Source organism: Leptomonas pyrrhocoris, assembly GCF_001293395.1.
Source record: "Leptomonas pyrrhocoris isolate H10 chromosome Unknown, whole genome shotgun sequence".
Classification (NCBI taxonomy): domain Eukaryota; phylum Euglenozoa; class Kinetoplastea; order Trypanosomatida; family Trypanosomatidae; genus Leptomonas; species Leptomonas pyrrhocoris.
The window spans coordinates 106,665-130,127 of NW_015438367.1; the positions used below are offsets into that span (position 1 = coordinate 106,665).

Here is a 23,463-nt window from a genome sequence, read left to right on the forward strand (position 1 = left end):
CGCTGACAAGGATGAAAGAGAAACGTGTTCCCTGCTGTTGTTTATGTCAGCGTTCAAGCGACACCCCCCCCCCCTCTCCTTCTTCTTTTCTCTACTTGTCAGTTTTGTTGTGCTGTCGTGGACGAACTCCCTCCCATTTTTCGCACGTAATCGAAGCGCTTGAACTTTCCACTGCCCTCTCTCGTCGTTGTCGCTGCGCCGTTGAACGCCTACCCCCCTACCCCCTCTGCTGTGAGAGAAGCAAGCGCTATTCCTTTGTTCTTCCTTCTCTCCGCCTTTCGCTTTCGCATCCCTTTAGGCGCTGTGCGGTTGCGCATTCAAAAACGTCTTTTTGTAGGTGCTCTTGTTGCTGAGCGGTAGCAACGTACCTCCCTACCGCATGCATCCTCTACCGCCCTCCCTCCTCCTCTCTCTCTCCCTCAACCTCTCTCTTATGCAAATACCTCGACTTTCTTTCGTGCTGCATTTCGCGTTCGCAAGGCTTGGTTTCCAGAACTTACTGTTTTCGACACGCTCACACGCTCACACACACACAACACGTGCAGTGAAGCCCATCTGTTGAGCAGCGCTTCTGCCTCTTCGAGTTTCGCGCTTCCGTCAAACGGTTGGTTCCTATTGGGGCTCGGAAGCACCTTCTGGCACCTACATACAAGTTATGGGGCTTTCTTTCCCGCTCATCCGTTTTGGCATACCTTCTCTTTTTCTCTTCTGTTTTTTCTTTTCTCCACCAGGCTAACAATTCTTTCCGCACCGGGCTAATCCTGTGAAGAGAGGTATTCCGCTGCCTTCTGTTTGTTTGTTGGTTTGTTATTTTACGTTGCCTACTTCTTCCTATACTACCTGTCTAGTTTCGCAGGCTTTTCCCCTGTTTTTCGCTGTGTTTACCAACGCTATAGAAAGCTGGAAAAAAAAAGCATGGTGCTGTCTTCAAAGCTCGGGGTTGCGCGCGTGTTCTGCAGTTTCAATGTCATCTCCTTAGCGCTTCTCGCCTTCCAAAATGCTGGCTACATTGTACTTATGGGCTACGCGCAGCAGCTGCAGGACATGCGGCGGACAGCGGGTGAGCCTCCCGTAAAGCGTCTCGTCTCAACGCATTTTCTCGCCACGACGGAGTTTGCGAAGCTGTGCATGTCGATCGTGTGGTGCATGGTGGACGTGCTGCTCGAGATGCGGGTAGTGGAGCTGGAGGTGCTGCTCGATGACGTCGATGTGGATGCTGATCAGTGTCCAGAAGACAAGAACGCTATCTTTTTCGAAGGCGTAGACGCAGCAGAAGGCATGAGGAACCCCGTCTCCTCCACGAACCCTGTAGCGGCTTTTCCCGCGTCGCCCTCTAAGCCTGTCGTGTACGACGACTACCTCCGCTGCCGCCTCTTCGCCCACCCCACCTTTTCGGCACAGTTCGTTTCCCGCATGCGCCATGCCGTCGGCCTCGATGGCAACTACAAGGAGGCGCTGCTGATGGTGGTGCCGGCGGTACTGTACACCATCCAAGGGCTGCTGCTCATCTTGGCTCTGCAGCACCTGGACCCGACGGTGTTCCAGATCCTCTACCAGGTGCGCATCCTGTTCCTGGCGATGATGATGCGCGTCGTGTTGGATTTTCGGGTGTCGCCGGTCCGGTGGGCGGTGCTGATGGCATTGACGGTTGGCATCATCCTCGCGCAGCTCTCGATGCAGCGCCTGGATAAAGAAGAGGAGACGGAGCAAACTCACCGGTCGTGGTCGATTGAGGGTACGCTGGCCGCCCTCGCCGGCGCCCTCCTCAGCTCTTTTACCGGTGTCTTTACGGAGTACGTTTACAAGAAACGCGGCAACCACTTCGCACTCTCCGCTCGCAGCATTCACCTCGCCTTCTTCTCACTCGTGTACTTTTCTTTTGTCTTTGCGCGCGATATCTGGACGGCGGACGAGAAGTCGGACATGAGCAGCGGACTCGGCGGCTTCTTCGCGACCTTCTTTGACGGGTTTACGGGTCTGGTGTGGTTTCTTGTGGTGCTGCAGGCGATGGGCGGCATCCTTGTCGCGCTGGTTGTGCGCTACTGCGACAACATTGTAAAATCCTTCTCGACTGCCTTTGCCATTGTGCTGAGCGGCACGGCGTCGGTGTTTCTCTTTAATCTGCCGCTCGAGCCGATGTTCCTGCTGGGTTCCTTCCTCGTGATTAGCTCCATCACCGTGTACAGCGTGAAGAGGTGAGCGGAGTAACTGCTGTCGTTGTTTAATTAAACTTGTCGTCTTCTGTGTGGATTATGCATTCAGGCGTTTTGCCGTCTCCTCTTCATTCCATCGGTGTCGTGTGCGTTTCATGTCGCCGCGGCTTCGATTTTTCTTTGATACACATGTTGTTGAGGCACCGGTGTACTACGTTTGTTTCCAGCTGGTAGTGATGTATTTTCTTGGAGTGTATGTTTGCTATGGTTTGTGCGGCGCGGTACGCGCCGTGTGTTATCCGCATCGCGCTTCGTTCTACGTTTAACCAGCTTCGCTCCTGTCGAGGGCGGCATAATCTTTGCTGTGTATTTGCTATCTCACTCAAACGATGGACGTGCGCAATCATGTCCGTGCGTGTGTGTCGGCAAAAGCACAAAGAAAACGGAGAGGACGTTGCTTTGACGGTTCCGTGGGAAGGATGTGGGATGTGGGCGGCGCTCGTGCAGTCATCTCGGCCCTGTAAGAAGGCGCAAGGAGGGAAGGGGATGAGTAGATCCCTCCCTCTCTGTGTGTGTGTTTGTTTGTTTCTCCAAGACATCGCTGACAAGGATGAAAGAGAAACGTGTTCCCTGCTGTTGTTTATGTCAGCGTTCAAGCGACACCCCCCCCCCCTCTCCTTCTTCTTTTCTCTACTTGTCAGTTTTGTTGTGCTGTCGTGGACGAACTCCCTCCCATTTTTCGCACGTAATCGAAGCGCTTGAACTTTCCACTGCCCTCTCTCGTCGTTGTCGCTGCGCCGTTGAACGCCTACCCCCCTACCCCCTCTGCTGTGAGAGAAGCAAGCGCTATTCCTTTGTTCTTCCTTCTCTCCGCCTTTCGCTTTCGCATCCCTTTAGGCGCTGTGCGGTTGCGCATTCAAAAACGTCTTTTTGTAGGTGCTCTTGTTGCTGAGCGGTAGCAACGTACCTCCCTACCGCATGCATCCTCTACCGCCCTCCCTCCTCCTCTCTCTCTCCCTCAACCTCTCTCTTATGCAAATACCTCGACTTTCTTTCGTGCTGCATTTCGCGTTCGCAAGGCTTGGTTTCCAGAACTTACTGTTTTCGACACGCTCACACGCTCACACACACACAACACGTGCAGTGAAGCCCATCTGTTGAGCAGCGCTTCTGCCTCTTCGAGTTTCGCGCTTCCGTCAAACGGTTGGTTCCTATTGGGGCTCGGAAGCACCTTCTGGCACCTACATACAAGTTATGGGGCTTTCTTTCCCGCTCATCCGTTTTGGCATACCTTCTCTTTTTCTCTTCTGTTTTTTCTTTTCTCCACCAGGCTAACAATTCTTTCCGCACCGGGCTAATCCTGTGAAGAGAGGTATTCCGCTGCCTTCTGTTTGTTTGTTGGTTTGTTATTTTACGTTGCCTACTTCTTCCTATACTACCTGTCTAGTTTCGCAGGCTTTTCCCCTGTTTTTCGCTGTGTTTACCAACGCTATAGAAAGCTGGAAAAAAAAAGCATGGTGCTGTCTTCAAAGCTCGGGGTTGCGCGCGTGTTCTGCAGTTTCAATGTCATCTCCTTAGCGCTTCTCGCCTTCCAAAATGCTGGCTACATTGTACTTATGGGCTACGCGCAGCAGCTGCAGGACATGCGGCGGACAGCGGGTGAGCCTCCCGTAAAGCGTCTCGTCTCAACGCATTTTCTCGCCACGACGGAGTTTGCGAAGCTGTGCATGTCGATCGTGTGGTGCATGGTGGACGTGCTGCTCGAGATGCGGGTAGTGGAGCTGGAGGTGCTGCTCGATGACGTCGATGTGGATGCTGATCAGTGTCCAGAAGACAAGAACGCTATCTTTTTCGAAGGCGTAGACGCAGCAGAAGGCATGAGGAACCCCGTCTCCTCCACGAACCCTGTAGCGGCTTTTCCCGCGTCGCCCTCTAAGCCTGTCGTGTACGACGACTACCTCCGCTGCCGCCTCTTCGCCCACCCCACCTTTTCGGCACAGTTCGTTTCCCGCATGCGCCATGCCGTCGGCCTCGATGGCAACTACAAGGAGGCGCTGCTGATGGTGGTGCCGGCGGTACTGTACACCATCCAAGGGCTGCTGCTCATCTTGGCTCTGCAGCACCTGGACCCGACGGTGTTCCAGATCCTCTACCAGGTGCGCATCCTGTTCCTGGCGATGATGATGCGCGTCGTGTTGGATTTTCGGGTGTCGCCGGTCCGGTGGGCGGTGCTGATGGCATTGACGGTTGGCATCATCCTCGCGCAGCTCTCGATGCAGCGCCTGGATAAAGAAGAGGAGACGGAGCAAACTCACCGGTCGTGGTCGATTGAGGGTACGCTGGCCGCCCTCGCCGGCGCCCTCCTCAGCTCTTTTACCGGTGTCTTTACGGAGTACGTTTACAAGAAACGCGGCAACCACTTCGCACTCTCCGCTCGCAACATTCACCTCGCCTTCTTCTCGCTCGTGTACTTTTCTTTTGTCTTTGCGCGCGATATCTGGACGGCGGACGAGAAGTCGGACACGAGCAGCGGACTCGGCGGCTTCTTCGCGACCTTCTTTGACGGGTTTACGGGTCTGGTGTGGTTTCTTGTGGTGCTGCAGGCGATGGGCGGCATCCTTGTCGCGCTGGTTGTGCGCTACTGCGACAACATTGTAAAATCCTTCTCGACTGCCTTTGCCATTGTGCTGAGCGGCACGGCGTCGGTGTTTCTCTTTAATCTTCCGCTCGAGCCGATGTTCCTGCTGGGTTCCTTCCTCGTGATTAGCTCCATCACCGTGTACAGCGTGAAGAGGTGAGCACACACCTTTGTGGTCTAGCGTGGGTTCAGATTTATTTTATTGTTGTCGGTGACGACGACTTGTCGGGAATGGCGGGAGCCGCCTTGTGTGTTGCCTGCTCCGATAACGGGATTAAAGCAGGAGGCCATCTCTAGCAACTTATTGCTTTGTCGTGGTAAACCCTGTGAGAAAGGGGTGTGGCACGGCTTAAGCGATCGCCTTTGAAAAGTGAGCTTTTTTTCTGCGAGCGTGCGTCAGGAAGCATCCGCCGGGAGATGAATCGAAGACAACACGTTGTATACTTTCTCTTTCCCTTTCTCTCCCCTCCAGTCGACCTCTCTCCAGGAAAGGCTGTTTTCTGTTTTGCCGCCGCCCCGCCTCCTTTTCTTCCAACCCCACGAGGTGGAAATGCCGACGCTCTGAGTCCGCGAGAAACTCCCTTTCGTAAAGTTCTCATTGGTTCGATCTTTAAATAATAGAAACGCCGCGAGCCCTTGATGAAAAGTCAAAGAGAAAACAGTTCAGGGGATGCGACGATGCTTGCTTACACGTTGCTTGCTTTCCCTTTTCCTTCGTCCTTCTTATTCTTGCTTTTTTTTCATTCCTTCCAGGGTAGAGAGAGAAGTCGACCAGGGTTTTTTTTATTATTGGAGCTTGCGAACTGAGTGACCTAGCCTGGGACCCGTCCATCCGATCTCTCTCTCTCCTTTCCTTTTCTCTCTCCTCCTCCACTGCTAGTATTCAGCAGTTATGCATTTTTTGTTGTTGTTGTTTTCTGCTACACCCACCCGACCCTGAATTCCTCCGCCCACCCAGCGGGGAAGCGTAAGGCGGGCTACACCCCCTCCGTAAAGTGTGTTGAATAGGTTTGTTTTGTGTTGGTATTTGGATGTATTCATGAATAAGTAAAGTGTGTTGTATAAACTGAGAAAGCAGCGTTTTTGTGTTAATGGTGAGGCATAGGTCTGTGCCTTTTCCGGTGCGATGGTATTTTGTAAGGTGGAGGTTTTCCTCTCATCATGGTCGCCACTTTGCTCACGTACGTATTATTTATCTTATGTTTTATTGTCACTATATGTATTCTTGACGTGCGTGTGTGTGTCTGTGTGTGTGAGCGATCATCAAAATGCATGCGTGTGTTTTTGTTTTCTATTGACTCTTGCGTTGTCCAAAGTCACGTGTTGTTCTTTCGGTTTCACTGTAGTGCGCATTTGGCTGTTCACTTTTCTTTACATCTTCTACTTGTTTCTAAACTCATCAAGGAGGATTTCATCAACTCGTTTTATTCGGTTGTCTTTGTTCTAATGTCGTTGCTGATTTGAATGCCTCTTTAAACAAAGCGAACCCTCAACGCAACGAAGGAAGCTGCCCAGCGGGTTTGTTCTGGCTTTCTTGTTCTTGCATTACATCGATAAGATGCCCACAAGGAAAGGTGATCGAAAGATCAAGATAGAAGCTGAGCGTGTTTGTGCGTTGTCGGAACGTGTGCATATGTTCTGCTCATTGAAATGACTGCAACCTGCTTTGCACGAAACGACAATGTAGCGCAATCACCAAGGTGCTTTGTAGCCTTCTGTGAAAGGTTCGTATTCCCCACACGTGCTGATGGGGGAGCGTGGTGGAAGAAGAGCGGCTATTCTCTGTGCACGAAACAAGTGGTTTTGTTTTCTCTCTCCTGATGGAGAGTGGGGGAGTGGCGGCATGATCTGGCTATGTATTCACGCAAACAGCAAAGACAAACATCAGAAGTGCTTTCCGGTGGCACATCTTCTCCTACGAGGCCCTCTGTGTGCAGGCTTTCATACGCGGGTGCGTACGAAGTGCCTTTTGGAGGGGAAAGGGGGGAATAACGAAGACACGCGACGGCAGTGGCGACGGCCAAGTCGACCCGCACCCTCTTTCCAACGCCACACGTTTTCCGTGATGGCATGTGCGCTTCGTTGCATTTCTCTCCTCTTTCGCAAGATTTTCCCTTGCTGGGGCGGTGGTACACGAGCCGTGTCGTTTTGGCACGCCCTATTGTCCCCCTACTATGCCTTTTTTTTTTGATCCTCTTCTTCTGCCTCCCTCTGTCTTTGGATTCTTCTCCCTCGAGCACGATTCCTTCTGCGGTCCTTCAAAAGAAACAACACACACACTTATTTCTCCGTAACGGGACACAACGATATTCTCCTCGGCCTCTTCGTCTTATCTCGATTCTTCTTCTGTTTTGTTTTCTCATTTTTCTTTGCGTCGGTGTGGGTACTGCATGCGGGGCGTCCTTTGTCGTCTTCGCTCTCTCTCGTATATGCTTGCGCCGTTCATGTATCCCAATTAGTATCCGCGGCGCCATTTTATTCCGCTTACTTCCTTTGCTGATCCGCTGTAACGCCAGTCCACTTCTTGATTGTTTGTCTGTTTTTCGTGGTGAACATCTCCCTGCTTTCTTCCAACTGTTTTCTCCTGTTACCGGGTTTTTTCTTCCTTTTCTTTTCCTCACGGGCCGCGACGAGAGGACGCAAATTTGGCGGACATCTTTGCTGCTCGAGGTCCTTCTTGGTATCGTATTTATCTATTCGCTTCGCTTTTGCGCGACTGCTGCTGTTGTCGCCCGGTGCTCCTCCCGCAGCGTTCTCTTCTTAATACCAGCAGTTGTTGTTTTTTCCTTTGCTGAAAGCTATCTCGCCGCCGCGCCGCGTTTTTTCTTTAGTTTTTCTCCTGGAGGGATCACACACACAAACACACACACATCGCGATTGGAGCTTGCGAATAGAATGACCTAGCCTGAAGAATTATTCATCCTACCTCTCTCTTTTCCCCTTTTCTTGTATTCTCTTTCTCAACTGCTAGAATTCAGCAGTTCTTCCATCTTTTAGTTTTTCCCACCCGCCCAACCCTGAACTCCCCGCCCACCCAGCGGGGAAGCGTAAGGCGGGCTACCCACTTCGTAGAGTCTGTTGAATAGTTTGTTTTCTTTGCATGTATTTAACTATTGATATTTACAGTGTGTTGTAAAACCAAGAAAGATAAATTCATGTAATTCTCATGTAAAGGTTTGACCTGTTGGTAGGTGATGATTTGTAGGGTGTAGGTTAATCCCGTTGCAAACAGCACGACAGCACGAGTCTTTTCTGTCTCGAACTGCTTTGTACTTCTTGTGCTGTTGATTTCTCTGTCGACTTCTTCTTCCGGCGCCGCTTTCCCTTTTTCTCTTGTGCATCACTTAGCGACGTCAACGAACTTATATTCAGAAAGAGAAGGCACACGTTTTTGTTGTCATGTTTCGTCAATTGAGCAGCACTGCCTTACCCGGCGCTGCCTCCGGTTTGGGCGTGATGTCGCTGTGCAGTACGCCGCTGCACACGGCGCGGTGCCACGCCTCGACGGCATACTTCGCGGCTGTCCCGCGTGCGCCGCCGGATGCCATTATGGGCATCGCGGCGGACTTCGCGAAGGACACGAACCCCAACAAGGTGAACCTGTGCATCGGCGTGTTCCGCGATGAGCACAACAAGCCGTACATACTCAAGTCCGTCCGTACCGCCATGGTGACGGTGGCGGAGCGCGACATGCAGATGGACTACGCCCCCATCGCCGGTCTGCCGTCGTTTGTGAACAGCATGCAGGCGCTCTGCTTTGGGAAGTCCGTGATGGACGTGCAAGGCGACCGCATTGCCTCGGCGCAGACCCTCAGCGGGACTGGGGCCCTACACCTTGGTCTGGAGCTGCTGCAGCGCTACGCAGACTCCACCCGGCCCTTCACCGTGCACATCTCCTCTCCGTCCTACACGAACCACTACAACATCCTGCAGCACCTGAAGATCAACTACCAGCACTATCCCTACTACAACATGCAGACCCACCGACTGGACATCGATGCAATGCTGAACTACTTCCGCCAGCTGCCCCCGCAATCCGTTGTGCTGCTGCACGCCTGCGCGCACAACCCCACCGGCTGTGACCCGACGCCGGACGAGTGGGAGAAGATCATCGACGTCGTGCGCCGCGGTGACCTGATTCCCTTCATCGACATGGCCTACCAAGGCTTCGCCACCGGCGACCTTGAACGCGATGCCTATGCGGTGCGCGCCGTGAACCGCCACGACGTGCCGACGTACCTCGTGTCCCAGTCCCTGGCGAAGAGCTTCGGTCTCTACGGGCAGCGCACCGGTGCCCTGCACATTCGCTGCACCACGCAGAAGGAGAAGGCAAACGTGCTGACGCAGCTGCAGTCGACGGCGCGGGCGACGTACAGCAACCCTCCTATCTTCGGAGCCCGTGTTGCGGATGAGGTGCTGCGCACACCGCACCTGCGCGAGCAGTGGAAGACGGAGTTGCTCGAGATGGCGCAGCGGCTGGAGGGCGCACGGCACCGCCTCGTAGCGCAGCTGCGCGCCTGCGGCTCGACGCGCGACTGGGAGTTTCTCGAGAAGGGCGTCGGCATGATGTCGCTGACCGGCTTGACAGAGGCGCAGGTGATTCGGTTACAGGAGAAGTACAGCGTCTACCTGAACCACAATGGCCGCCTCGCCTTTTCAGGCTTGAACATTGAGAATGTGGCGTACACCGCGCAGGCGATCCACGACATTGTGTCGCACTAGCGGCCCCAGCGAACGATACCCAGACACACACATGCACACGCACACATCACGAGCGGGACTACGATGTGCATTAACATTCGTGGCGCGTAGTTCGTGTTGTGAACCGTTGATTGGTTTTACGTTTCTATGGTTGTTCTTTTCAGGGGAAAGGTTGTTGGGAAAGATGAAGACGAGGGCATTGATAAACTTCCATGTAGCATTTTTAGTAGGAAGCAAAGAGATGACGAAGCGAGCTTGCCGTCCACCGCGTTGACTGTGCTCCTTCTCTCGTATTTGGGCATCACCGTAAGTGTTGTGTTCCGTGCTATCGCTCTTCCTGTTTTCCCTCCAATACACACCGGACTTTTCTTTTCTTTCATTTCTTTGTTTTTTTTTTCCCACGGGTGGACAAATACGTGCGTGTGTTTCGTGGCGGTGTGCGGGTGTGTCTGCTTCGTCTACGCAGTAGCTGGTTCTACTGTCAACCCATGCGAGCGTTCTAAGAGAAAACAAACAAAACCAAGACTATTACTATTACTTCCATTGTCCCATATTTTCTACTTCCCCTTTATTTATTGCATGTGCCAGAAAATGAGCTCCTCAGGCGCATTTCTTTTTATTTTGTCAAATTTCTTCGCCGCGTTTGTGTGTGTGTGTGTGTGTGTTTGTCGGTACCGCACGCATCGACGTGGCAGCGCACCTACGCCTCGTGGCAGCGAGTAGGTTGGGGTGCACGGTACAATAGCGGCTGTCTGTCAGTAGAACGTACTACGCAGCAACGAAGTCGGTGGCTGAGGGTGGGAGGGGGGGGGGGATGCTCACGAAACGGGGTTTTAATAATCTTGTACCACATGTGTCATAGGCGTAGGCCCCATCCCCCTAAGTAAAAAGAAGAACGAGAAGGGGCTGCGATTTTATGCTCCTCCTCAGCAACCTCCACCAAGGCGCACGTACGTGTATCGACTTCGCCGTCGCTGCCGTTCATCCCACCCAGTACGTTTTCTAAGGACCACTTCTCTCTCTCTCTCTTTCTCTCTCTCACTCCTTCGAACTTTCTTGTCTTCTCACCTTCGTACCATGTGCATCCACAATCGCGTGTATTCCCGCGTTCCATCTCGCAAGGGCGGTGAGCGCGCATTGAGAAGACGGGTTCCCTCCCCCCATACAAACACACGCAAACCTGGATGCAATTAGCATCCTCCGTGTCAACCCCCACGCACGGACGTCGACGACTGCGATTTCGCTGCGTACGCATTTTCTCTTTCTTGTTAGATACACACATATATATTGTCCGTTGTTATTTATAATACCGCAGACGCACGCGCGAATGCTCTCCGGCGGCACCAACGCGGCTGCGGCTTCATCGTCCTCCTTTGACCGGTGGCTGAAGAGGGCGCAGCGCAAAAGAAATCCCGCGCTTGGTGGCCTCCCCGGCGACTACCGCAATCACGGCGGTGACTACCACGCCGATCCACGTGGGATGAGGCTGAGTCCTTCTCCCCGGTCATCGCGTCAGAGTCCGTCACACCCGCCGGCCGCATCTTCGTCGTCGGGGCTTTACGCACCGCGGCCTCAAAGCCGGCTGGAGGAGCTGGAAGGGCTCCTCTTCACTCAAAGCCATTTTGATCGTCATCACCGCTCTCCAGGGAACGAAAGCCAATCACAGCTGGACGAGTATCAGTACACCGAAGTGAGCGACCGACCGTGTCAGCTTCCACCGACTCAGCGTTCTTTGCGTCTGCCCGTAAGTGAGGCGGATCTTTCCTCGATCGCGGGCGGTGGTGGTCGCCGGCCTTCGGTCAACGAACCGTTCGGCTGGGACCACGAGCTTGGCGACGCGAACCCGTTTCTGACCGGCTACAGCGAGGCAGAGCGGTACATCGTGTGTTTGGAGGAAGAGGTGCAGACCCTGACGATTGAGAGCGGGGAAAAAGATCGCCTGTTGTTTGCTACAGCAGCCGGGCGTGACTCGATGGCCCTGCAACTTGAAGAGATGCGTCGGCGAGGGGAGCTGGAGCGCGACGAGCACGTGGCCGTGCACACCATCACGTACAGCTTTATGCGAACTCTTTCCTTTCTCCGAATCTTGGAGGAGCGCAGCCGAGCCATGGAGCTCAACACACAGATATCCGCGCTGAAGCACGAGCTGAAGCTGGCCGACATGATGCGGCAAGAGGCACACGCAACGGCGACCATCACCGCGGCCTCGAGCGCGGCCACGCAGGAGTATCAGCGAAGATTGGAGGAACAGCAGTTGGCGCAATCGGTGACGGCCACTGTCCGCAGTCTTCTGCAGCAGGAGTACGCGCGACTTGCGGATGTGATGTCGGAGATGCCGCGCAAGATGCAGGCCATCCTCGACGAGCAGCAGACCAAAACAAAGAAGGAGACGGCGGTGGCGGCGACAACGGCAGGCGCGCTCGTAGCGTCCGCCCTCGCCGCCGCCAGTGCAGCAACGCAGCAGGAAACGCACAACCAGACGACGTCGAAAGGGCAGGACGCCGATCACAGTGCAGGCGATACCGGCGTGGTGCCTTCACAGACGGCGAATGCGCTCCGCTTTCCCGACTGGGCTCGCCTTCTCGGTCTTGTCAGCCGCGTCCACCACTACCAGGAAACGGTCTCGGATCTCTACTGTGATGCCGTGGACGCGAAGTCCAGTTTGGTGCAGTACGAGATGAACCTGGTGCGGCTCATCTACGAGAAGCAGGCCTCCCTAACGTGGGCCTCGTTGTATGAAGAGAAGAAAAGTGAGGTGCGACACCTGAAGGAGAAGTTGATGGAGCTGCGCGGCGAGTTGCGGGCGGCGACGAGCACCGCGACGACTGGGGTCAGTCCCCGTGACGTGAACGGTGTGGGCAGCTTCGCCGGCAGTGCAAGTTCGCAAAGCTACGAGGCCTACGCCGCCCCCTACGTGCCTCTGAAAACGAAGTCCTCAACGAATTCCATCGAAAAGGTTGCCGCGGCCGGCGGTACGGGAAGAGCCGGTGTTGGCGGTGGCAGCGCCGTACCGACACGCGTCCCGTTCGTCACGAAGCCCATCGCCGAGCTGCGCGAGGAGGCGCGCCGACTCGGTGCACACCCCGCCGTGCACTACCCACAGCCCGTCACGAGTCCCTCGCCGTCGATGCCGTCTCTCTTCCGGAGCCGCACACCGGTGGAGGTGGAGGAGACGGTGCTGAGGCAGCGCTCACCCGACTGCAACGGCTCGCCGCACACGGCCTGCGATCGGCACTCCACGCCTGCGGTGAAGAGCCCTGTCGTGGCACTCATTCGCGCCTTCGCGCCACGCAGTGGAAGTCGAAGTTCATCGCCGGCGACTTCGTCAGCGTCGTCTGCGTTTTCTTCCCCCGCTGCACCCGCGAAGAGAGCAGGAGTGCCGCCGGCGGTGCACTCGGAGATGTCGGCGGTGAAGGACACGCGGGCTGCCGCACACGGCAAACGCAAAGACACACGCGCGGATGAAAAGAAGACACGTAAGAGAACGACACACGCGTCGTCTCCCCCGCTTATCTCCTCCGCATCCATGTCCTCCTCCGTGCTGTCGGATGATCAGCCTGCGACCCCCGTACCGGCGCCTCGCGGAACAACGATCAAGATGCCCGACCTGCAGCGCACCACCATCACCACCACCGGTTCTTCCGCCTCTTCCCTTAGCTCCCACAGCTCCGTCTCCGTCAAACGACCATCCCTTGGCAATGTTGTGGCAGTGCCGCGTCCAACGGTATCTTCTGCCACGTCGAAGATAGTAGAAGTCGTTGTACCACCACCACCAGCGGCAGCAGCAGCGCAGGCGGTGCACAACTCTTTTGATGATGACAACGATAGTGAGGAAGACGCGCCCGTTGTGGCGGAGAAGGCGGCTGCAACGGCGATACAGCAACAGCAGCAAAGGTTGCTCGTGAAGACCGCGCCATCCGCCGCCACCGCCGCCGCTGCTGCTGCTGCTCCCCGCACGTCTCCCCACATGAACGCAGCGTCCTCAAAGGTGGATCCGACACAGTGCTCGGACGTCAAGCAGCCCACCGTGCAGGTCAAACGCATCTCAATTGATGAGACGATGCGGGCCATCGAACAAGCCAGAAGGGGAAGCGCGGAGAGCGACGAGGACGACACGTCTTCGCTGTCGCTGAGCATCACCACGGCCTCCTCCAGTCCCCCTCCGCGTCCTGCTGCAAAAAAAGCGGGGGCGGCCGTGAAGCCGGCGAGTAGAAAAGCTACGACGGTGGTGCTCACGCGGAAGTCGAGCCACCCGCGTAAATCTTCGTTTGACGATGATGACGAAGACGATGGCGCAAGCAGCGGAGGCAGCACACCCCTCGCATCCAATGTACAGAGCACGCCTGCGGTGGGGAAGTCCACCGTGCCTGCACTCTCGATGGCTACTTCGCCGACTCGCGCGGTGCCAGTGGCCGTTTCTGCCTCGGCCGCCTCAAAGAAACCACAAAGACTGAAGTTCCCAACGTGGTAGGAGTGTGTGTGTGTGTGTGTGTGTGTGTGTGTGTGTCGTGAAGGATGCCGAACTGATGCGTGGGAAGACGCATTTTGTTTTTAGAGCAGGCGTCGTTGTCTCTGTCGTCTGATTGCTTTCTTTTCTTCCTTTGAAGGTGCGTGCGTCAACCTTCATCTTGCTTCGTCGTTGCACGTTTTGTGTGCCACCTTCAACGAACTTCCATCGAGCCGGACGAGGAACTCTCTAGAATAACGGCTGTGGGTCTTGGGGGGTGTAGAGTTCACACTCATTCTGGTATTTTCTTTTGTTTCCTCTACGGCTCTATCAGGCGCAGCGTCAATGGACGTCAACATCTTTGCCGTGTTGGTGCTTCGCGGCCTTCTTCCGCCACTCGTTTCTGTTACCGTTATTATTTTTCCTGTTTTCACCTGAAGACGTCTCTTTTTATTGCCTTCATTTCTTCTGTCTTGTCTGTTAGGTGAGGCTGCTCACCCACGTTGCCGGCTGTCCGTGGCCACTGCCGCTGCCGCTGTTTAACTTTCCGGCGGGAGATACCGCCACGACAGTTGAGGGAAAATATGCACACCCACACACACACACACACATGCATGTGATACGTTGACGTATGGAGAAGGTGGAGGATCTAAAAGCAGGGAAGCGCGCTGCTTTGCCTCGGCGGCTGCGCAGTGTCGAATCGTTGTTGATCCGAGTCACTTCATCCTCAAACACACACACGCGCCTTTTGCAGGCGCATGTGAGCCTCTATTATTATGCACACATGTGAATAGTATGCTCGCTAACATATGGGTGTCAAACTGCTGCCATCTCACACCGTTCTCCTCTCCAATCCACACTGCCTCTTTGTTGTCTCGTTGCTGTTGTTTCTAACAAATGAATGAATCGTGAAAGCGGATTGCACCACCGAAAGCAGCGACGACACGTAGCCTGGCACATCGGATTTTCCTCTGCTAATAATAATTGTCATACAGTCCGCACTAGCCTTGCCAGTGCGGTTTAAATTACGTTGGGAGGAGAGGTCTCATTCATGCTTTGCAATATAACCCGCGGCACACACCCGCATTCACACAAAAAGCCTTATATATATATATATATATATATATATATATTTCCCTCTAGCCTTCTCGCGACTCGAGAAGCTGTCGATCCTGTGCAACCCGAACACAAGAGTTGTGCTCCACTCAGCAGCGAATAGCACCTATTCATTAGCTGCGCGCCATCACTTCCGATCCATTTTTTTTCTTTCATCTTTTTGCTGTTGGTGAATCACAAATGGACCAACCACTGCATCTCCGCCTCGCGAAAACGGTCCTGCTCTCCGGCATCTTGCTCATGTATGTGGCGTACGACACGGGGTTTCGCCTGTGGATGGCGCAGAGCGACGTCAGAGTGCTGAACGCTGCCATTGTACGGGACACGACTGCCCTGAACGTACGCGGTGAGGGTGGCTTGACGTTTGAGGCGGCCACTGAGGTAGCGTCAACGCCTTCCTTGCAGATTTACCTTCGCCAGAACTATCGCTGGCCAAGTGCGAGGCCTTCTACCGCGGCCAGTGGCGATGAGCAGGGCGGCGACACCGACAAGGACATCGCCAATCACCGCGGGTATGGCGCGGGGTCGACGGCGGCGGACGTGGGCGCCTCTTACTCTCCAAACAGCGCCGCAGCCCTCTCCGATTTCCCCATGGCGGCAGTGGTGGTGGAGAGCACGTGGCTGTCGCCCGACCAGGCCGCCGTCTCCGCCCCCTACGCGCAACGGTTGTTGGAAGGCTTTCGATACGCGCTCCTCACCGGGTCACCGTGGTTGTTGTTGGCCGGCTCGGCAGAAGAAACTGCATTGGGCTTGCAGTACCTACGCCGCCTGTCGCAGCCTGCAGAAACGCTCTTTGGCATGACGGCGCTTGCCGGTTGGCCGTCGGAGCTGACGCGAGTGGCGGAGTCTATTCGAGCGTCCATGGCGCCGTACGCTACCTTGGGGGCGTGGATGCACGGGGCACCCTCGAAGCCCATTCCGTCCTTTGACAGCTCCGCCCTTCCTGCTGTGTCGCCTTCGGCGTTGCTGCGGCGCCTTGCGCTCTCGCACGATGATTCTTCCGCAGCGCTGCGCTCCTCCTTGCATCACCTCCTCTCGGTGAGTGCGCTGGCGCGCGCTGAGGGCGGCACCCAGCACCGCCGACCGTCGGCGCTGATCCTGGGTGCAGAGTGGCTGCGTCGCAGTGATGCCGCCCTTCTTCGCCTCAGCGGCAGCGGCAATGTTGATGATGGTGGTAGTGGTTTTGCTGTCACAGAGGCAGAGGTGAAGAGGCCACGTGTGACGGTGTTCGCCACAAGCGATACGTACAGCAGCAGCAGTGACGACGTTTCGTGGGAGTCTCCGCGGATGTGGGAATGGCCCGTCAACGGCACTCAGTCGCAGCGGGTGCACCTCACCCTTCCAGGGATTGTCGCCATCGCCGTCCCCGACGCTAACAAACGCGCCCGCTTCGCTGCAAAAGCGCTGCAGCAGCTTCTGGAGAAGACATTGCTGCGACGTCACGCACGACGTGCAGAAGCGCCGCGCATCACCGCCAGGTCTGTCCATGAGGGCTGGGAGTGGTGGTGGCTGGGTCGCTCGTACGGGGTAACGGTGGTGGGCGGCGGGTGGGAGCAGCAACGCGTACGACTGCTCTACACCAAGGCCCTCCGCGAAGCTGCCGCTGAGACGCACGAGGGCCTTCGCCAGGCGGTCCAAGACGTCCACCGGGCCCGTTGCCGCTTCGAGAGCGGTAGTGGTGCGTCGTCTCCGCTTTGCGCTGGCGCGCGGCGTAGCCGGCTGCCCACCTCTGCCCTCCCTTTCACCGCAGCGGTGCCGAGCCCGCCGAAGGTGTTTGTGCTGCCTCCGGGCGCGGAGGACACGCAGACGCCGGAGCCGCAGCCGGAGTGGCTGAACTACACGGGCGAGCTGCCGCTGTCGGTGAACGCGGACGCCTCCTATGCTGCGCGGGTCATTGGACGATGGAGCTACTTTATTTACGTGAACTACCGTCGTTGGATGGACTGGTTCCTCGCCTCCTTGCCCGGCGGGGCCTACCAAGATCACTTCGTGCTCGCCTCGGTGCTCATGTCAGACCTCGCGGATCATCGAATTAGCTGGCGAGACGTACTCTACCTTCGGTAAGCACGCACATCAGGAGAAACGACTACGATGCACGATGTTTGCTGTCGATCGCGGAAGGGAAGAGCAATTCTACAAATCGAAACGGGCGGCATCAGCGGGGAAGAGGCGACGCACTGCGTTGGAGGTGGAGGGCAACCGCCCGCGCTGCATGGGTGCGACGTTCAGCTACGGAGGTTCAACCCTCAGGCCGAAGGCTGGATGACAGGGATGGTTGTTGCGTGGTTTTTCTAGTTGCTCGTGGGGGTTTTTGTCTTGCTTTGCTTTCCTCGTCTTTTGAACCGCTTTACAAGTCGCTGCCTTCACTCAACATCAAAGCAGTTTCCCACCCCCTCCCCCACCCCCAGCCCCTCTACCTTCAACGGCGCTGCATCAGCGAGGTTGACTTGACACGGAGCAGCGTCGTGGGCAGAAAACGCACAATGTAGAACTGGTCGGCCGGTGACAAACGTTTTCATTCACTATCGCCAAGTGACGTCTCCATGATGGTGCCTTCCCAGAGGAGGAAGGGGATTCGACAGGATCCGTGAAACGGCGGACGAAGTACATGCATGCGCTTCGTTGTTTATCCTTTCGCCGATGTCACTGGTGGGACGGATGACGTGTTCGTCGTTCTCTCCTCCTTGCTCAGCACCGTTGCTTCTTTTGTCTTTTTACGCCTTCCTCCCCTCCCCTCCTCTCTCCCCTGCATTTTCCTTTCTGCATGGTATTTGCGTGGTCAGCACCTCACCACGCGTCTTCACTGCGTTTTTCTTTTTCTTTGCTCGTTAGGGATTGGGCTACACAGCCGATAAAGAAACCCCTCTCATTCATTGTGGATACATCGACGAGGCCCCTTCTCTTTCCGTTTGTTCTTGTCTGTTTGTTTTCAACTGTGCATCACCGCGAAGACTTGCACCGCCCAGACCTCTTTTTTTTCCTTTTCTCTGCCACTCCCGTTGCCGCGCAGCTCTGTCGCGTAGCGCTTACCGATTCGCACTTCTTTGCTGTACGTTGACGGCCGGGGACTGTTGTTTTGTTCTGCGCTCTTTCACAGCCACCACGTCGTCTACATCCACAACATCAAAGAAAAGAGAAAAGAAAAGAAAATACTGTACGCAAGCTCCTCACACAACTCTTAGAAGCGAACTCGTTGTACGCATTAAATGATCTGCGCGTCTGGGGGCACAAAAGCTAAGGAAAGCAGAACAACGTCAGCGCTGCACATGGAGGCTGCTGTCACGGCCACTAAAAACAGCGGCAACGCGAAGTTCGCGGCTGGTGACGTTGCCGGTGCCATCGAAGAATACCGCGCAGGCATTCGTCAAATCGAAGCCACAGATAGCTCGGCGGCAGTGTCCGTCGAGTTGAACGCGCTGCACAGCCTCTTGTACTCAAACATGTCGAACGCCTATTTGAGCTGTAACCAGTTCCGCAGCAGCTGGAAGGCGGCCGCGACGGCAACGAAGATCGATCCCACCGCGTGGAAGCCGTGGCTGCGCTTCATCGAAGCCCGTCGGCGTGACGGCTTCCCATTCGACGCCCTCGTGCACTCCCTGCGCTACCTCCGTCCTCTTCTTCGGAAAGAGAAGGAGCTGAAGCGGGTGACTGCGACTGAGGCGGCCGCCACGCTGAGTACCGTGGAGGAGCCGCTGTGCGACGAGCTCGGCCTTCTCCGGCTGTCACCCGATATTGAGCTGGTGGAGTACGCCGGAGGTGTGGCGATGATAAGTCGGCGTGCGTTTCAACCGATGGAGGCGGTCTTTATCGAGAAAAAGTACTCCCGGACAGACTTTGAGGAGAAGGGTTTAATGGCGCAGCCGGACCTGACGACGGAGTCGATTGTCGGCTACTTTGCGGAGAGGCTGCGTCCGGAGCAGGTGGCGATGAGTGCTCGTTGGACCGCATTTAAGAAGGACTTCACCGGCGCCTGGCCGCGCTCCGATGAAGAGATCGACGCCGACACGCGTGAGACCATCGGGAGCTACCTGCGCGCACGCTTTCCGGATGTACCCGAGCCCGCCTTCCGCGAACTGCTGGGCATCTCGTTGATGTGCCGCTACAACTGCTTCCACTCCGGCTTCTTCCGCACGTGCGCTTTAGCGAACCACAGCTGCCACGCGAACATCGCCATGAAGTACAGCAGCGCCGACGAGACGGTGAAGATGATCGCGGTGGACGCCATCCAGCCCGGTGAGCTGATGAACGTGAAGTACCTGAGCGACGCACACTTCGTCTTGGGCGTCGGGAGGCGGCGGGAGCTGCTGCGGTCGTGGCTGTTTTGGTGTCAGTGTGACCGGTGCCTGCTCGACAGTGCGCCGACCGCCATCTCGGAGTTCGTGCAGTGCCCGTCCTGTCAGGCGTACTCGCACTCCGCGCTGATGGGCGTGAACGCCGCGGGCGACCCACTTTTGCAAGCGAAGGAGCCGTGTCGCGTGTGCGGGGCACCGATTGCGTGGACAGACCAGCAGCGCTCCCTGTTGCAGGAGGAGCTTATGCACTCCTTCACGGACAGCACCTCGTTTCGCACCGCGACGGATCTTGCGGCGTGGATGCGGGAGCAGCTGGTGCTGACTGAGCGACTGCAGCTGCACCCGGAGCACTGGGTCTATCGGGTGCTGCTGTACTTTCTGGCCGTGGGCCTGACGGGGATGGTGAACCTTGTGCTGGACGAGCTGAGTGAGCCGCGTCTCTCGCAGTCGATCCTGGTGGACATCAAGAGTCTCTTTGGCCCCTGTGGATTGCAGGAGTTCTATCTGCCGCGCTGCGCTGCGGTTCGTGACGACGACGCCATCGCCGGCACTGTCAGCCGGGATGCGTTGGTGCAAACAAGCCCCGAACAGGGCGGCGGCTGCGAGGCGCTAAAGGCGTTGGTCATTCTCTGTCGGCTTCTTTTCCCTTACTACCCCGTGAATGAGATGTGGTCCATACACGACGCCATCTGCAAGATGGTCCTTCTGCACCTCATCTACCCGACGCCGTCCGCGACACTGAGCCCCGCCTTCGCGATGGAGCTCCTCCAGCAACACGGCCGCTACGTCGGCGAGACGCACAACGCGAAGTGGCTGCATCGCTACAGCATGCACAAGACTGCTTTCAACGCGAAGGAGCCGCTGGCGTTGGCGAAGATCAAAAAGCACTGAAAGCCACCTAATCGAAAACGAGAATCCTGCATTTGTTTTCTTCTGCTTGGCTTCTGTTTGGTTTGCTTGGGTGTGTTGTTGTTGCCATTCTTGCCCGTAAAAGCGACGGTGTTTTTCCCTCCCTCCCGCATGCGCGTTGTGGGGCTGCTCGCTTCACGTCACGCGTACGCACACGCTGCAAACACGTTAAAAAGACAAAACAAAAATCGGCAAGGAAGACAGCCATTAACCGGCGCTGAGCGCCCCACATAATCTGGCCGCTTCAGGCACACTCTCTTGCGATGCTCTTTCCTACCCCTATCCCGCAACTTGCAATCCTTGAGTGGGTAGCGGTGATGTCCTTTTGTTGTTCGATGTGGTGCTCGCTGTTGCTTCGTTCATCTTCACTCCTTTGATTCTCTTTTTCTCTTTCCTCCCTCTATCTCATGACGGCCCGGCGCTGCTCGTCTCTCGCGCTGTAGCAGCAACTCACCTCATCTTTCTCTTTGCGCGTGTGTGTGTTATTGGGGAGGTAGCGTCGTTGTACGCCGGCATTTCTGAAAAGGCGGCGAAGTCGCTTCTGTTTTGTTGCCATTATCATTTCACAGGATCTTATTATTCTCTTAGAGCAACGCGCAGACACACACCTGTGAGACGCGTGCTATACTCTCATTGTCTTACTATCTTTTTCTGGCTTCGTTGGTGGTTCTTCTCTGCCTTTTCCTTCATCCTGATGGCCGCCTCTCCATCTCTGCTTATTTTCCTCAACGGTGATGTTGGCATGGAGCGGCCGTACCGCACCGCGCTGCCGGCCAGCGTTGACACCCTAGCGGAGCTTTGTCAGTTCCTCACGTCGCGCATCCCACCCCGCCCGGGCGAGGACGCCGTCGGCCGCGGCTACCGCTTCCTCTACTCCGTGTTCGGCAAGCCGCTCTGGCGCGTGAAGGAGTGCGTGGAGGCAGGCACCATCGTCCTCAGCGTCGGACCGGGCTTTCTCGCGCGGCGACCCGCGGCAATTACGGACAACGCATCCGCTACTGCCTCTCCAGCCCCTGCGGCAGCGGCAGCCGCAGCCGCAACGACAAGTGTAGTGGATTTGGCCACGCCGGATCGTCTGGCGGCGACACCCACCGGCGGTGACAACACGCACCCCGACAGCAACAACGGCTTTCTGCTCGACGCCTCCCCCGCCGCGTCCCCGCCCGTCAAACTCTCGGTCGAGGACAACGCATACCGGCCACCGCCAGCCTTTTCGAGCACGGCAGCGGCAGCGCATTTCTCCACTGCGAGCGGGCGCGGCAGCACCGTTAACGTCGTCCCCTTCGCTGGGGCGGCCGGCAAGCAAGGGCGGGAGAGCATCGACGTGGCGTGGCCTCCGGCGCCGTCGGTGCGACGCCCATCGCAGACCGATGAGCGGGATCGTCTGGTCAGCATCACCCTCAACCCGGCCGCACGCGGCGCACGGGCCTCCTCTGGTGGGCCCATCACCCAATCCACGCCTGTCCCTCACGTTGCCGCGGGCGCGACCGCCGGTGGCGCTATCCCCGCCTCCCACCTCTTCACTCCTCCAAACGCCCAAGCAACGGCCGGAGAAGCCACCGGAGGCCCTCGAGAGAATCAGACATTCGTGCCTCCACCTCCACTGCCGCGGAAGTCCTTCCCTGCTGCCGCGACAGCGACGACAGCGGCGGAGGCCATGGGTGATGCGCTACCACGTGGGATGGTCTTCTTAGCGCAGGAGACCCACGCCCTGCCCGCACGCCCGTCCTTCACGCCCGCATCGACCGCCCTTGCAGCGCTCCTGCCGCCCCTGCAGCCGCTGGCCAGCAACGCCATCTCCAGCAGTCTGCAGTATTTCTTGTTGCGGAAATGGAGTGCCTATCAGAAACTGCACAGCATGCCGCCTGCCGACCTTATCGCAGGTGAGGCGATGTCGCAGCGGTTCAACTCGATTACGGCGGCATGCAACAGCAGTGGCAGCAGCACTCGCACCGGCGGTGTGGGCGGTGACCGTGGCTGCCGAGTTGTGGTGAGCGGACCTCCGCTCAGCGGGGTGTCGACGACGGCGGCCTTCCTCGTGCGCCACCTCTTGCGCACCCTGCAGCTTCAGCCGCAGCACCGCCTGCACAACACCCTCGTCATCGCCCTCGACTTCCATCTACTCTTCGGACCGCAGGTGACGAGTGCGCCGGGGCTGCCGCGCGTGTTGCTCGATCTCGCCTCGCTTTATCAGCTGGTGGTGCGTAGTGTGATGGATGCCGTGGTGGCGCAGCGGCCGTCGCTGCGGGAGGCCGGCCCCCTCCTCAGCCAGTTGTGGGACTTGGTGATCAAGCCGAACGTGGAGCCGAAGGCGGCACCCAACTTTACGACCTACGCCCAAGCCGCCGCGCTCGTGGGCGGGGACGTGCTGGCGCAGTGGACGCGGTTGGTGGCGCAGATCTTTCCCATTCTCCAGGCCGCCTGTCGAGCACCGGAGACGCCGGCGCTGCGAGATGCGGCGCTGGATTTAATATTTTATGCCATACCGGCTGAAATCGCCTCGTCGCTGAACTTCTCCGGCGTGCTCTACGCGATGGACGGCGCGGAGGCGTTAACGCGGTGCTACGCAGAGCGGGTGACACGCCCGGCGGGTGACCTGGGGCCGCTGCTGCAGGCCTTGGCGGCGGACCCGCGCGTGCACCTTGTGCTCTCCTGTCCTTCCACGATTCCCCCTCGTGCGCTGTTCATTCCAGGCCTGATGGCGCACGTCTCAACGATTGGCCTCGTCACACGAGCAGCGCTAAATCACATGCATTTCCCACAGCTGCTTCGATCTGGGCGAAGAGAATACCCGGTGGAGACCTTTCTCGGCTGTCCGGGCTATCTCACGCTCTTGAACGCGGTGGTGAGGCCTTTGCGGAAGAACCTGTCAACCCCAACGACGGCCTACTCCGCGTATTATCAGCAGCACTACGAGCGCAGCCCCGCGGAAGGCTACGCAGTGCGCATCGACAGCAAGGAAGTCTCGCATGCCTTGGATAAGCTGCTGGCAGTTGTGCAAGATCTGCCGCTGACGTAGTGTTCGAGAGGGACGAATTCATTCGACTCCTTGGTGTGAATCATGCATTTACTTTTGTTTCTGGTTTTATTGCGAGTTCTTCTTCTCCTTCTGCATCTTGTACCACTATTTATCGATGTCCGTGTGTGTTTCTCCTTCGCTGCGGCTCTCCAGCAGCCTCTTCTCCTCTGTTGGGCCTGTATTGTATT

General features: G+C 56.8%; 7 protein-coding genes across 8 annotated transcripts; all 7 read left to right on the top strand.

Annotated features, from left to right (window-relative positions):
• Positions 1-478: 478 nt before the first annotated feature.
• ABB37_05575 (putative CMP-sialic acid transporter) lies at positions 479-2,199 on the top strand (the record flags this gene model as incomplete). Its single annotated transcript, XM_015803654.1, has 1 exon — positions 479-2,199. Exon 1 carries the CDS (start codon positions 916-918, stop codon positions 2,197-2,199), a length of 1,284 nt encoding a protein of 427 aa, XP_015657479.1. The 5' UTR covers positions 479-915.
• A 1,468-nt stretch (positions 2,200-3,667) lies between these two features.
• ABB37_05576 (putative CMP-sialic acid transporter) lies at positions 3,668-4,951 on the top strand (the record flags this gene model as incomplete). The annotated part of the gene is made up of 1 exon (XM_015803655.1): positions 3,668-4,951. The coding sequence occupies one exon, from the start codon at positions 3,668-3,670 to the stop codon at positions 4,949-4,951; it is 1,284 nt and encodes a 427-aa protein (XP_015657480.1).
• A 2,103-nt stretch (positions 4,952-7,054) lies between these two features.
• Positions 7,055-9,513, top strand: ABB37_05577 (putative mitochondrial aspartate aminotransferase; the record flags this gene model as incomplete). Of its 2 annotated transcripts, none has more annotated exons than XM_015803656.1 (1): positions 7,055-9,513. In XM_015803656.1, the coding sequence occupies exon 1, from the start codon at positions 8,191-8,193 to the stop codon at positions 9,511-9,513; it is 1,323 nt and encodes a 440-aa protein (XP_015657481.1). In that variant the 5' UTR covers positions 7,055-8,190. The 2 variants fall into 2 exon arrangements, with proteins under 2 accessions (XP_015657481.1, XP_015657482.1); XM_015803657.1 differs by having other exon boundaries at positions 8,138-9,513.
• A 1,099-nt stretch (positions 9,514-10,612) lies between these two features.
• On the top strand, positions 10,613-13,963 carry ABB37_05578 (ppg3-related protein-like protein; the record flags this gene model as incomplete). Its single annotated transcript, XM_015803658.1, has 1 exon — positions 10,613-13,963. Exon 1 carries the CDS (start codon positions 10,820-10,822, stop codon positions 13,961-13,963), a length of 3,144 nt encoding a protein of 1,047 aa, XP_015657483.1. The 5' UTR covers positions 10,613-10,819.
• Positions 13,964-14,852: 889 nt separating this feature from the next.
• Positions 14,853-17,119, top strand: ABB37_05579 (hypothetical protein; the record flags this gene model as incomplete). The annotated part of the gene is made up of 1 exon (XM_015803659.1): positions 14,853-17,119. The coding sequence occupies exon 1, from the start codon at positions 15,236-15,238 to the stop codon at positions 17,117-17,119; it is 1,884 nt and encodes a 627-aa protein (XP_015657484.1). The 5' UTR covers positions 14,853-15,235.
• A 717-nt stretch (positions 17,120-17,836) lies between these two features.
• ABB37_05580 (hypothetical protein) lies at positions 17,837-20,238 on the top strand (the record flags this gene model as incomplete). Its single annotated transcript, XM_015803660.1, has 1 exon — positions 17,837-20,238. Exon 1 carries the CDS (start codon positions 18,322-18,324, stop codon positions 20,236-20,238), a length of 1,917 nt encoding a protein of 638 aa, XP_015657485.1. The 5' UTR covers positions 17,837-18,321.
• Positions 20,239-20,950: 712 nt separating this feature from the next.
• Positions 20,951-23,275, top strand: ABB37_05581 (hypothetical protein; the record flags this gene model as incomplete). Its single annotated transcript, XM_015803661.1, has 1 exon — positions 20,951-23,275. The coding sequence occupies one exon, from the start codon at positions 20,951-20,953 to the stop codon at positions 23,273-23,275; it is 2,325 nt and encodes a 774-aa protein (XP_015657486.1).
• Between the last annotated feature and the right edge of the window lie 188 nt (positions 23,276-23,463).